Source organism: Eurypyga helias, unplaced genomic scaffold (assembly GCF_000690775.1).
Source record: "Eurypyga helias isolate BGI_N326 unplaced genomic scaffold, ASM69077v1 scaffold11667, whole genome shotgun sequence".
NCBI lineage: Eukaryota > Metazoa > Chordata > Aves > Eurypygiformes > Eurypygidae > Eurypyga > Eurypyga helias.
Window position 1 is genome coordinate 12,318 of NW_010261131.1, and position 14,280 is coordinate 26,597.

Here is a 14,280-nt window from a genome sequence, read left to right on the forward strand (position 1 = left end):
TCTCACAAATGAGTGGGAGTTCCTAGAGCAGGAAGCTGTGACCCTGCTATGAACAGTCCCAAATACTTGCTGAATCGACTGTCACTACTGCTACAGACACACATCTCAATATTTTTGCGTCCCTATCTCTTGAAACAGAGTAGCTGCTTATTTACGTGATGGTCTTTGCTGTGTAAAATCCTCCTTTTATTGTTCCTAATGCCAAGTCTGGCACAGGTTTTTTTGTTACGGTTAGCCTTCTTTGGTATTGATTTGCATTCTATAGATTTGAGCAGACTGGGAGAAAATGTATTTGAACATTTGAGTTACATAGTGTCCCTTTTAGTAGATTCTGTTTGGCATTCTTTTCATACTTTTATAATTGAGTTTGTGGTTTGTGGGGTTTTTGTGGGTTTTTTTTTCTTTTTTTGTGGTTGGTTTGTTTGTTTGTTTTAAACATGCCTGGTGTTAAATAAAACTGCCTGTTTGATTTAAAAGAAGGTTCTGGGACCAACAGCAGAAACCGTCCCATTTTATCATTTTTATTCGTGTTTAGGATAAATCTTGTGATTTCTCTCTCCAGTTAAAAACTGCTAAGTTTTAAGGTTGATGAGGGGGGAAGAGACACACATAGAACTAACACCTCAAGAATACTAATTGATAAGAGAAGGGCCAACCAAATTGGTTAGTTTTATTGATGGTACTTTGGACAGTCTGTTTTCATGTTTATTCTACTTAGGCATCAACAAATAAATGTTTCTCTAGAAATAATTCAGAACAGGTTCTGCTCACTGGAAAACAAACCATTTAATAGCCACTGGAATGCTGCTGACTGTAACAACTTTCAGCACTTGCTGTTAGCCAGTTATGTTGCCTTTATGCAACAAGTTTAGAAGAGAGGTAACTAAGTTTTCACAGGTTTATCCTGGTAAGATAAAGTAGAAAAGTTCACTCTTGCCTATTGCTATTCCCGCAGTTCTCTGGTTCCATATTGCAGTTTGTCAGAGTCCCGTTTTCTTTTTCTCATGGACCAGCTCACAGCCTGCTGTCAGGTTCCCAGCATAAATGTGGCTATGTCAGAAAAGCTGTGGGTGACAAGAAATCAATTTGGACAGGTGAACCATGACCACTGGAAATCATAGTTTCAGTTCTACATGTGGTCTGACAGCTAGACAGATACAGCTTAGGCAACTCTGTAGAAACCGGATGCTACACTGGTAGCAGTTTTCTCATGAACTTGGTGTTCCTGTCCTGTTCGGAATCCTTTCAGAAAAGAGCAGTTAACAAATAAGCAAGATTTTTATTTCTCAAAGATATTTGAGCGAGGACATTGCCACTCCTTGTCTAATCTTGCCACTGTAGCTTAAATGAAATGTTGAACTATGTTTGCATGAAAAGACACAAAACTTTTGTGTGACTATTTAAAATTACTTGTTTTGAAGCCAGGTTTTTTTTTCCTCTCCACTGTAGTGTCTAAGAAGTGTTAATTGGGCTTCTTGTGTAGATGGCTGATTAAGTTTCTTTTTTACTTACTAAAAAAGTTAGTGATATTAAGTCAAACAGTATTACAAAACTTAGGAATTGAAGTTGTTTGTCCAGTATTAAATTCTTGCCCTTGCACCTATCTGTTGGCTTCTAGTTGCATAGCTGCATTATTGTTTTATTCCATTCAGAATGACGTTTGAAACTGCTTTCATGAGGAATCGAGTTTTAGTAATGAAAGGCTCGCACTGGGACTGTAGCGTATGTGGAATGTGCGCAGTATTATCACACAGCAAATGTAGTTTGTGTGCTAGTCTCTGTAGCGTTCAGTTTTGTCGTGATGTAATTGTTGCCTAAGAATTTCAGGGGTTTTAAGTGTCATAGTTTAAGTGACAGTGAGTGAGGAGTAAATGGGAATGTTACTGTACAATCTTTTTGCAGACAATCTGAAAATGTAAGGTAATGTGTCATGGACTTCTTCAGTAGAGAATACAGTTCCAAATAATTATTGCTTCATGGTGTTCTCAGTGTTCTGGTGATGACGGGTGTCTCAGTCAGTGAGGAAAGGTGTATGACAATGCTGGCACCCTTCTTATGCAGGGAGACGGCTTTGTATTGCTGTTCATCAAGGTACCGGGTGATCTGTAAGTGAAGGCTGAAGTAAATTTTGCTGAGATGATGGGTGGGACTGTTTGGTACTCCCTTATATTTTTAAAACATAAAAAGCTGTCAAATTACCGTCTCTCTAAATGTAAAGTTCACTCGTATACTTAATGATTCTTCTATTTTGGTGAAGGCGAGGCTAAATACTGAGGTTACCTGATGGGAAAAGGTAGTAGTATATGTGTACTTCAAAATTCATATTAGACAGAAGTGTGAGGGTGATAAAAGTATATAATATCTGGGACTTCAGTCTCGTACTGCAAAGCTTTGTTTCTTAAGAGATTCTCTAGGAAATACTATTTTTAATATCAAAATCCAAATACAGCAGGAAGGGTAAAAGAAGCATGCTAAATGTATTAATAACCAAGTTTATTGTAAATGATAGTTACTGCTCCGATGCAAGCTAATTTAAGTTAAAAAACCAAACACTGTTCTTGTTGCCAGTTTGCTTTTTATTCAGTGCAAAGTGGAATTTAATTTCCAAAGCATTTGTCCTCGCTTCTCAGCAGACAGTGGTACTTGAGAAGAAAGTGTCAAAGCTGTTATTTACCATTAGGCGGAGTTCTTTTGTTAGGGATAAAAATTTATGCAATAAACTGTCATGATTCAGAGTCCATGTAGCTAAATGTTAGTAAATACACAGCCGGTTTTAAAGTACCTTTTTTGCTATTTGCCACATTACATATTTGAGCAATTGTTTGGAACAGTCTTTTTCTGTGTTTCCCTGATTCTGATTTGGGAAAGAAAAAAAAGTGTGACCTTAAACTTAAGGATGTCTTTCCTGATTATAGGACATGAGGAATTTACTGTGATCAAATACTCGACTACTTAGGCTGTCATGTACCTATTTTTATTATAATTTGCTTCAGTGCTGGAGTTCATTCCAGAATTGCCTACATATCTCTAGATCTAATAAACCCCCCACAAAAACCATGTAGGGTTTATTTTAGCTAGGGCGCCTACCCTGGGGAGGCGAAGCGACTTGGCCATGAAATGATTATTGTACTGTGCTGCTTCAGTAAATAGATACAGGAAGGTATGAGCATGCTATGGTGATCAGTCCTCGGTTAGCTCACAGTTCTAAGACAGCACTTGAACTGAACTCATTGAAACTAAAGCAGAAAAATTTTATGGTTTCTGCACTTCTAAGTGCTTTGTTTTGAATAATTTATTGAATAATTTTAAGTGTGTTTTACTCCAAGGCATGAGGAAAAGGATTTATATTTTTTTTTTTAAAACTTTGAAAGGGATTAATAACCTTGAATTATTTAGAACATGGTCTTTGGTTCCTGAATAAAAGCAGTTAACTTTAAAAGAGTGGACCAAAAGTTTTGATTTGGGTATTAGTTAGCCAAATTAATATCTTACTACCAAAGGATTTCTTAAAATAAATATAAGGGCTTAGAGCATATTTATGTTTATACTATGGTTCTCACATGATGGAAATAAATTGATTTTACATCAAGGTAATAAATATACAGGTGGATGTCATATAGCCTTAAGCAGTCAAAACTTTCTCTGCTGGTGAGGAGTAGTAAGTGATGTATGTAAACATGCATGACTGTCACAGTGGGGGTAAAAAAGGGAAAATAAGAAATGAAGATAATAAACCAGATACTTTATAGGAAATGCAGTTTTGAAGCATTTGAACTGCATGAAGGACATGTTCTCCCTATTTCCACTTCTGAAACCAAACATTTCTGTTTAATACTGTCTTGGTTTCATCTGGGATAGAGTTAATATCTGGTATAGTGCTGTGTTTTGGACTGAGTAAAAGAATAGTGTTGATAATGCACTGATGTTGTGATTGTTGTGAAGCGGTGCTTACGCTAAGTCAAGGATTTTCCAACTTCGCATGCTCTACTGACTGAGAAGGCTGGAGATGGCACAGGAAGCGGGGAGGGGCCGCAGCCAGGACAGCTGACCTAAATTGGCCAAAGGGATAATCCATACCATATGACAAATGCTCATTGTCTAACCAGGGGGAAACCTGGCCAGGGAGGCTGATGCTTAGGGACTGGTTGGGCGTTGGTTGGCAGGTGGTGAGCAGTTACATTGTGCATCACTTGTATATTCCTTTATCATAATTATCATTATTATTGTTTGATTTTATTTTAATTATCAAGCTGTTGTTATCTCAACCCACAAGTTTTTTCACTTTTATTCTTCTGATTGCCACCGGGTAGGGGAGTGAGCGAGGAGCTGTGTGGTGCTCAGTTACCAGCTGAGGTTAAAGCATGATGAATACAAACCATTAACACTTAGCCAAATGTTAATTCCAGTGGAATTCATTCTCTTGCAGCTTGCTGCTTTTGTCACAATTTGTAAAGAAATAGGAAAAGTGTATAAACTATGGGCAGATATTTTAATGCAGTGGTTTACAAATCCATCTTTTTACTGTTCTTGGCCACTAGTAATTTGTATTGTTTGAGAATGCTTGGTTTTCAGGCCGAGGTCACTGATTGTCTGATTGTGGCTAAGAGTTTAGAGTGCTTTCATTCTATAAACACAAGTTATCAGTAATTGTTATGCTCATTGTTATGGTCTTTGCAATCCGAAGATCCACTGATAAATTCAGCTTATGCACTGTACTTTTCATAAGGCCATAAGGGAGACGATCTAGGGCACAGTATGTGTTTTCCAGCAGTGACCAAACCTAGAGCCAGGTTCCCAGGACAATGTCTAGGCAGCTTGTGAATATCTCCAAGCATGGAGACTCTAGAACTTCCCTGGACAACCTGTGCCAGTGCTCAGTCACCCTCACAGGAAAAAAGTGTTTCCTGACATTCCCAGGGAGCCTCCTGTGTTTTAGTTTGTGGCCATTGTCTCTTGTCCTCTCATTGGGCACCACAAGAAGAGCCTGGCTCCCTGTTCGTTATAGTCGCCCCTCAGGTATATGTATAGATTGATAAGACCCCCCTGAACCTTATGTTCTCTAGGCTGAATTTGTCTGATCGCTTTTTAGATGTGCTAAAACTGCATGCCTTTACAGCCTCCAGTGGCAGCAAGTTCGCTGGTGCTGCGTTAAAAAAGCTGCCTGTTTTGTGTGCTGCTCTGTTCTGTTGGTGTAGAGTTTGGTGTATAATTGAATTTTCTTCATTTGCTGTGTGTGTTGCTTTCATGATTCTGCTGATTTTAATAATTTTATTCATCTCCTGCCCCTCATCCAACCTTCTCCTTGCTAAAATGAAGTGCCCCAGGATTTTAAGTATATCACAGATTTTATTTTTCATGAGCAAGATGTTCATCTTACAAGTTTCATCTACTTTCTGAAACGGAAACATTTATCATATAATCTGTTTTTTGTTTGCAATTTATTAATTAACAATTTTCTTTTACAGAGTTTGGCAAAACACAATAGGAGTAACATTGGAACAGAAGGTGGCCCTCCCCCTTTTGTACCTTTTGGGCAGGTATAGTATATTTCTCTTTTTGAGTTTATATAAAGACCTGTGTTGTGATATCTAGAGGACTTGGTTCCAGTTAGATAAAGGCTATCAAAACACCTTAGGTCATGATGACCTGGATCTAAAAAATATACCTTTTTTTTAAAAAAAAAAAAAAAGATGCTGATTCTCTCACTTTGTTGTGGCAATTTATATGGAACATTTTTCCTCTGTATTTCAAACTTAAAATTTTATTTAGTATGTGGAGCCTTTGATTCTTCCTGTCAGATCTTGTAGACACCAACATATTCCCTTCTTAAATAAATAATGTATTTACAAGTATCATATTGGCTACATTATGGACTGGAACAGGTTGCTCAGACATGTTGTGGATGCCCCATCCCTGGCTGTCTTCAAGGCCAGGCTGGATGAGGCTTTGAGCAACCTGGTCTAGTGGAAGGTGTCCCTGCCCATGGCGGGGGGGTTGGAACTAGATGGTCCTTAAGGTCCCTTCCAACCCAAACCATTCTGTGGTTCTATGATTATGAACTCAACTTAAAATGTAAAAGTCTCTCTGGCCTTTCTAGCAGACCAGAGGAGTGCGCTTTCAGCCGAGGTGTCCTAGGTGTACATTTTTGCAATCCTATTCTTTAGATAAAGTTGTGACTCTAATGGAATGATACTTTATTTTTTTCGAATGAGAGTAGGCTGAAGAGTTAATTAAAACTTTCTTTTGCATTTTCAGAAATGTGCCTCTCACGTGCAAGTGGATAGCAGAGATCTTGATCGCAGAAAGACTCTGCAAATGACAAATACTGTAAAACCTGTTGCAGACAATGATGAATTTGAAAAGCAGAGAACAGCTGCTATCGCAGAAGTAGCAAAGAGCAAGGAGGTTAGAATGCATGTGTGGCAGCATTTTACTTACTGTGGTATTTTCTTGTTGTTTTTTACGTAATTCTCTCTGAAATGACAAATGCTTTCTGATGTTTGCCTTCTTATAATTGTACTCATGTATCTTTAAAAAGATGAATCCCAAAGAGAGAGTTGATGTTCTTATTTTAATAAAACTTATAAATATATCATAGTTTTTTATTGTAGGTATGATTTTGATGTGATACCTCTATTAAAAAAAATGTGGTTTTTACAATTTAGCTAATGAGATTTTAGTAATAAATACAGGTTGCCAATTGTAATCTTTCTGTGTGTGGCATGGTGTTTTGTTTTGTTTTGGGTTTTTTTTTCAGTTCTTAAAAACACGTGATTCCGTGCATTCAGTCTGAAAGAATAGCTAGGAAGCTTAGTTCTAACACGTCAGGTTTTTATGTCCTCCGAAATATGTCCTTGGTTTTCCTTTTTAGTTTATTTTTCCAAATTACTTGCCAAGTCATAAAAACTAGAATTATATACCCTTTTTACAGCCTCATTTGGGCACAGGCAGAAAAAATAGAAGTCCTACCTAATAAATTAGTCTTCTTGTGTGTGTGTAAATTAGTGTTGTATTTGATGATTCAGAGCATAGTCATAAAAAATACAGCAGCATCAGATTTACTGCAGTTTTTCTCCTAGCTAAACGTTAAGGCTTATTTTCATAAGTTGTTTACTGAAATGTTATTTTTGTGCTTATCTGAAGACCAAGACGTTTGGAGGAGGTGGTGGTAGTAGCAGAAGTAATCTCAGTGTGAGTGCTGGAGGGAATCGAAACAGGGAACTGTTCCAGAAAGAGAAGATAACAAAACCTGAGGGAAAGAATGAAGGTGTCTACCGAGAACTGGTAAGGTGAAAGACTTATATGGAACCTTAAATCTGTACTATTAAACAAAACCCAAATATAACAAAAATTAAATGAAAAGACTCTGAGGAATAAGGAATTTTCTTTTCAATGTATTTAGAAGTCTATTTAGAATATTTAAGGTGCTGTTGTACCTTACTGAGCTAGGTATGAGTTTCAGTGTGATATTAATACAGTATTTCTTTTAAAGTGTTTTAAACCATTTATTTGATGTTGAGAAAACTAAGTGGTACTGTGATATTTTAAATAACAAAGTAGAAATACTTCTGTTGTGACATGTGAATATCATGCTTACATGGTCACAAGTAGTGTTTCATTTTGAGCAAGGTGAGTTGTTATTGTTAGAGAATCTGAACTGTTCTTAATCCAAAATACCACCTTCCAATATATTTCATTACTTACTGAGAAGTGTTCTTTGGGATCGCTGTATTGAATTAACTGGATATAAGATGAGCAGTCATTGAAGTTTCTGTTTTGATTACTTCAGCAATCTAAAAGTTCATGATAGAGGAAGTATTTGTTGCCAAGAACAACTCTGTAAAGGAATTTCTAAGTATTCAACAGCAATTAATGATTCTGCTTTCCATGATGAAAGTTGATTGAAAGAGGTGTTGCAACAGTGCAGTAACTCAGTATACCAGTATTATAATAGTGACTAGAAGTATCAGTTACTTATTTTGAACATTTACCACCTTACTTACTTTTACCAAGGTTTAAAAATCGGAACAAAAGCCATTTAAAACCAATAACTGTTAGAACTGTTACATCTTGCAGCAAAGAAAGCCTCCAGCAGTTCTGCCTTCAGCACTGTGCTCAGGAATGTCTATGTAGAATTGTGGAAACATGAGCTGAAAAGACTTCAAAAGGTCATTTAGTCATCCCTCAGCCTGTTGTAGCATCAGTGGTACATGTTGTCATTCTTGACAACTATGTCTTGACCTAAGTGTATTTGGAAAAAAAATCAAAAAACCCAACAACAACCTCCCCCCCCCCCAAAAAGCAAACCACAAAATTTAAATTGGGCAATTGTTTAAAGTATTCTCTATTTATTTTATTAACTGTAAGAAACCTGTCTTACATCACTGTAAAATGGCAGTACTTCCAACTTATCAGAACTTAATATTGTGTTATTTAACATATCTGTGTAGAAGAAGGAAGTATGAACCCGCTAAGCCTATGTAGAAAACCTTTTATATAAATAATTTTTTGGATCTTAAAGCAATAGATAACAAATTTGTTTTGTCTTTTTAAAATTATGACAGCAAGTAGGTTTGATTGTTGGCTTTCATGTGTTTTTGTTGACTTGTGTGTATATTTAGAAATGGTTAAAGGTTTTTAATCCATCTGGTGCATTACCTTTCAAGAAAGCTGGAGCACAAAACAAGAAACAAATAGGTATTTTTGTTCGTTTCTTCATAGAGAGACAATGGATTGCAGGGGACAATCATTCTCCTCTATTAATAGTCCTCACAGTATATGTCCTACATTCTTTCCAGTTTTTTATGAGAAACAAGATTTGTGCTGTGTAAATGAAGTTGGAAGGAGTGTTTATGACATCCAAAGATACTTAAGATACTACCTGCTTTCTCAAACAGCCTTTGTGTCTGGGAAATTGCCTTTTTTGGGTCTCAAGACTGTGACCTATCCAAGGCTGTGTTTTTTTATCCATGGCTAAGAGTACAGGTGCTATATCTATGAGTCTTCATTTCCTGCTGGTCTTTGAACATAGCTGTCGTGCACAGAATTTCCAACTTTTGAAAGCAAGTGATGCAGCAGAAATGGGTAGAATTTCTCTTCTCGTCTAAACCAGCTACTTAGCTACAAAGAGGAGAAGAGTGAAGCAGATGGGCTGACAAACTATTTATCTCTGTTGTACCCTTGTTGCCATGCAAAAGAATCTAGAATAGCCCAGAGGAGGAATTATTATATTCTTTCATTAAAAAATAAGACCTTATTTAGGCAGTTGGAAGTCAAACTCAAGTGGTATGATGAGTCTCTGTAGACACAGCGGTCACGTGAAGACCCACTGGTCTTCAAAGACCTTTTAAATTACTGTTCCTTTACTTAGTCGTTGGACAGTTAGAGTGCTGTTAAGTGAGGAAGGCTACATAACATTGCTAAGCATATGGGAGTTGTAGCCAAGCACTGCAAAGTCCTGTCTTGCTCATTACAGTGAGTTTAGCATAACTAAGCATAATTATAAAAGCTACTTGAGTTGTTCTGACGTCATGATTACTGTATTTGAGGTAGCAACCACAAACACGGATTTGTGTCTCTTTCCCCAAAAAGAGAACTGCTTATATCTGTTGTCCCAGGGCACTGTGTGTAGCTGGAACTAAGACAAGAAGTGCATGTGTTAAAATGTGAAGAGAAAGGAGGAGTGGAGAAATTACATCATAGGACTGTGGAAAACAGGGAAACAGGAGATGAAGGGTTAAACATTATGATACAACACTCATACAGTTGTAAGTTAAATAATTCTAGGAATAAAAGTTCATGTGACTTTAAGCAGAGGCAGAAAGAAGGGGTGTGTGTGTTAGAGGTTAGGTGCAGTTCGGGTTTTTGAGTTTTTTTGGATGGTCACGGTGTGGCTATTTTGGAACCTGTAGACAAAATGTTACGTACGTGGGACTCCAGTTAAGAATGTATTGGGTTATTGCCATCTATGGTTGTCGCTGTAGGTGGATAACTGATGTCATTTTGCTAGGGTAGGGGATGAGGAAGGACAGAAGGCCTAGTCCCATTTTATGTTTCATGCTTATAGGTCTGTCTGCTCTGCAGGAGGCAGTTCTGACTTGAGTGCTTTAATGCACAGTGCACGTGTAAGGTTATTTTCTGTAATTAATGCTCTGTGACTCCTCCTTTGACTTCTGTCCTCATGCTCTGTACAGTTTAGAATAAGAAAGTCTGTTTCTGTGCAAGTCAGTTGTACTCCTTTGCTTTCTGTCACAGAACAGTTAGCCATTTTTCTCCATGATTTACGAAGTATATGTCTGGGTTGTGTATTGTCTGTAAAAGTTGCTGAAGGGTTAAAACAGGAATAAATGTCCAATTTTTATGTTGGTATTACATGGAAAGATTCCTTTTTATTTTCACTTCAGAGAAAGTATATTAGAGTCTGTCATACTATTCCAGGGTACAGTGGAGGAAGGGGTACACTAGAAGAATTTGTGCTTGAAACCACATATTAGAGCTGAAAACTGTTCAATTAAAAATCATGATAATATTTTAAAAATCCTCTACTACCTGACTGTTAGTACCTAAAAGAGCTTGTATATGAAGACTTTATATAAAACTGAAGTATTTATCATCAGTGAAGTAGGAAATAGTGTTTCAAATAAAAATTAAACAAAAATTGAAGTAAAATCTGGTGGTTTTGTAGAGTCTCAGTTGTATCTTATGATTATTTCTGTGTGTACCTTTTATTTCAGGTTGATGAAAAGGCTCTAAAACACATAACAGAGATGGGTTTCAGCAAAGAGGCAGCAAGACAGGCACTTATGGATAACAGTAACAACCTAGAGGCAGCATTAAATTTCCTCCTCAACAGCAGTAAACAGAAACCCATTCAGGGACCACCACCTAGAGGTATAACTTGCAAAGAAATGCTTTCAAACAGTATTTACCAGCAAAGGGATCTGTGTATGGTGGATTAGTAATGTAGTTACAGAAGGGCATATCTGCATGTTTTGGTTTTTTTTCCTGCAAGTTAGAATGCATTATCAACCTCAAAGCAAATACTTAGAAAAGACCTCTATATGTTGTATTCCTGTCTAAAGTTTTGAATTTGAAGTCACAGATTTGAATATCCTTAATTGGAAAATATCCGTATGTTTTTGTACTTGATAGACTACTTAAAGATAGGCAATACAAACATTTTAAAAATCAAATGTAAATTTATAAAACAGCATGTACACTTTTTTTTTTTTAAAATTCCCCACTCACAAGTAACTTTTAATGTTTGCAGGTAAAGGGAAGGGCCGAGGCCGAATAAGACCTGAAGATGAAGAAGAGCTAGGAAATGCCAGACCATCTGCACCAAGCACACTATTTGATTTCTTGGAGTCCAAAATGGGTACTCTAACAGTAGAGGGTAAGTTCTTGAAATTAATATATCTGGAACCAATATTGGACGGTATTGATGGAATTCTTTTTCCAAACTCTGTCATCTAAAAAGTGGTTCCTGGAACTTTCTTTACAGTCAGCCCTAAGAAAACCCAAGTGGTGCTGAAGAGCTATTCCTGTCCTGAAGAAAGATCAAATAAATCACTCTCTGGTGTTTTCTACTTAGGTTGTGGTTATAGAAGGTCTTAGGGTGTTTGTTTCAGGCTTAAAAGTCTAAAATTCAGTAATTTTGAAATAAGGTGACATGTATCCTGGTTTGTTAATCTAATTTAATAAAGGCTCTTGCAACTTCAATGGACTTCCACGTTGTTCACAAGTGGGTAAAGAAAAAAGCTGTAACTGAGGTCCTCCTTCCTCGGTTAATAAACAGCACATTTTGTGAACTGCCCAGTTAAGAGTTTAGTAATTGTGGTTTAGAAATTGTTTTTGTATTCCATCTGTCTGGAGAGGCAAAACAAAAAATCTTTTGGCTTCTGTAAAATATTGAACAAATACCCTTAATTTCATGTTTAATAACTGTAAGGACTGAGAGAAAGGTAGGATTTTAGAAAGAGGGAAGCCATATACTCCCTCAGATGTGTTTTTTTTTTTTTTAATGTCCTTTTAGTTTTTTTTCTTTCTTAAGAAGCCACACAAGAATGTAGACTATGCATCAGATGTCTGTTGAGGTCTAAATCATTCAGTGCCTTGTAAACTTCGACAGACAGATGCATTAAAAGGAAAAAGAGGAAACTCCGTACATCCTGAGGTCTCTAGAGGCTGCTGTAATATTAAAGTAAAACTCATGGTAAGCCGAGTAATAAATGGAGATTTATTTTTTGGGTGGGATGTGGCGTTGGAGGTGTTTCAGTGGCCAACATGAAATGAAAATATCTGCTTCCATTTTTTAATATAAAGGTTTTGTGATGGAGTTGTAATTTTTTTTTCCTCCGTATAAAATGACACTTTCCATAAAGGTTGGAAAATAAGGTCATACTAGTTTATATGAACTGTAAGATATTTTGAAGTTTTCTAAGGAATAAGGGCATTTAAGGAGTGACTGCCGTTATATGGAGCTCTTTTTTTTTTTGTTTGTTTTGTTTTTTATATGGAGCTCTTCTTTTTTTGTTTGTTTTGTTTTAACTTAAGTTCAAAAATAGTCTTTCTCAACTGTTAATAACAGACTCTAACTTCATGTATTTTCACCGAATTTGGGATTAAAGAAAAAAACAAACCAACCCAACTAATATGGAATAAGTGGAAAAGTGGAAAAGAAATTTGTAGTAAATGAAAGTGAACAGGTTGCCCTGTTGGGAAAGGTTTGAACACCTATAGTGTCACTAGGCACCTGCATCTGGAATACAAGAACAGCATCCTCATGGCTCTGGTTAGTTGAGTGAGAGATCTATTGTTGGATGTATTATTTTTGTTTATAGCTTATATGTATTAAAAACGTGTCAGTATTTGTTGTCTTTTTGCTACAGCAGTGAATTTAAGGTTAGTTGTGTTTGAGAGTCTTTATTGTTAGAAATGAAAACATGAAGGCACATTTACTTAGTCAGTGCATCACAACCCCTGTTTTCTGTGAGAATCATTAGGGCTATCTGCTTTCCCATAAATACATGGCACTTTTTTCCCCGGCAGTAGTTATTGTTACATCTTTTGAATGTTTGAACATGCATATTTACTGTTGCTACTTGCGGAAGTAGTGTAGCATTTTGCCTTAATGTGTTTGAATATGTTTTGCAGCCTGTAGCAATTAGAAGTGAGAATATTCAGGTGGAAGGAAACACAGCAGTCCAGCAGTTCAGTTCTTAGAGCTGTATGGAGGATGCCTTTAGCCAAAACAGAGGAACCCCAAGTGAAGAAAAAGATTACACACCTTTTGTCGTAGAAATCTTGCCTCGACAAATGGGCTCAAGAGTCGGGGAACTTGCTAGCAAACCCAGGAGTCTGTTGGTGCCTGGTAGAATTATCTGTGCTGTGAGTCGTTTTAGAGTTCACTAGACTTTTTTGGCGTGTGAATATTTAACTGTGAGCAGAAAAACATTTGCTTATCAATTTGATAGCTTACAGTTCTTTTGATAGCAAATACTATATTTTTGCTGTACCTAGGTTGAGCTTCATTACAAACCATAGCTTTTTTGGCCTGTAAAAGAAATAATTTTAAATAGCTAAATAGTATTCTATACTTTAGTTGGGTCTAGGTCTTACTAAAACAGTTTGTAGAAAGTGAACAGAAAAGTTATAGTAGAGTTCCTTTTCTTATGTATGTTGTTTATGGTGAGTAGCCACAAGTTTATGGCTTGCTTTGTGAAATGAAGATACTTGTAGATCAAACATTTATATCATGAGTCTTCACCTTTTTTGTCAGAAATTTAAAGTGTTTAAAGAAAATACCTTTCAAATACATAAGCATTCTGCATTAGCTGATGCGATTTTATAAACTGTTCAGGTAATTAATATGGTCACATTTTCAAAAGGGTGTGTAGGAAGAGAGAGCTTTGGGCAACTCATTTTGTTTACCAAAGAGGAGTTAGATTTTTATGGTGAAAAGAAATTAAAGCAGTTGTAGTATTTTTCTCTCACATTACAAACATTGATTTTTACATTGGCTAAGTTTTGTGCTTATATTGAGAGGTTAGAGGAAGCTTTTATGTGTGACTGAAAGGCATTTAAACACAAAATAATAGAAATAATCCCTATGGGGTATACCTGTTTCTTATTGTCAGTAATTTTATAGTAAGTAAGTAACAGTAATTTACCATGAATTGTGAAATGAATGAATTGCTTCTTTTAAAATGGTATTGCTGATTGATAGTGTTGGCTTAGGGGGAGTTTTATGATCCTTTGCGTTTAGTACATACATGTAGC

At 36.4% G+C, this 14,280-nt stretch overlaps 1 protein-coding gene across 1 annotated transcript in view; it reads left to right on the plus strand.

The window, feature by feature from the left end:
- The window catches only part of LOC104512328 (tudor domain-containing protein 3-like), a 25,219-nt gene extending 11,919 nt beyond the window's left edge, over positions 1-13,300 (plus strand). Inside the window, exons 4-9 of the mRNA XM_010155258.1 lie at positions 5,466-5,537; positions 6,256-6,405; positions 7,144-7,284; positions 10,734-10,890; positions 11,270-11,395; positions 13,257-13,300. Coding sequence (XP_010153560.1) covers positions 5,466-5,537; positions 6,256-6,405; positions 7,144-7,284; positions 10,734-10,890; positions 11,270-11,395; positions 13,257-13,300 — 690 coding nt within the window. The remainder of the gene's footprint in view (positions 1-5,465; positions 5,538-6,255; positions 6,406-7,143; positions 7,285-10,733; positions 10,891-11,269; positions 11,396-13,256) is intronic.
- The last annotated feature ends 980 nt before the right edge of the window (positions 13,301-14,280 follow it).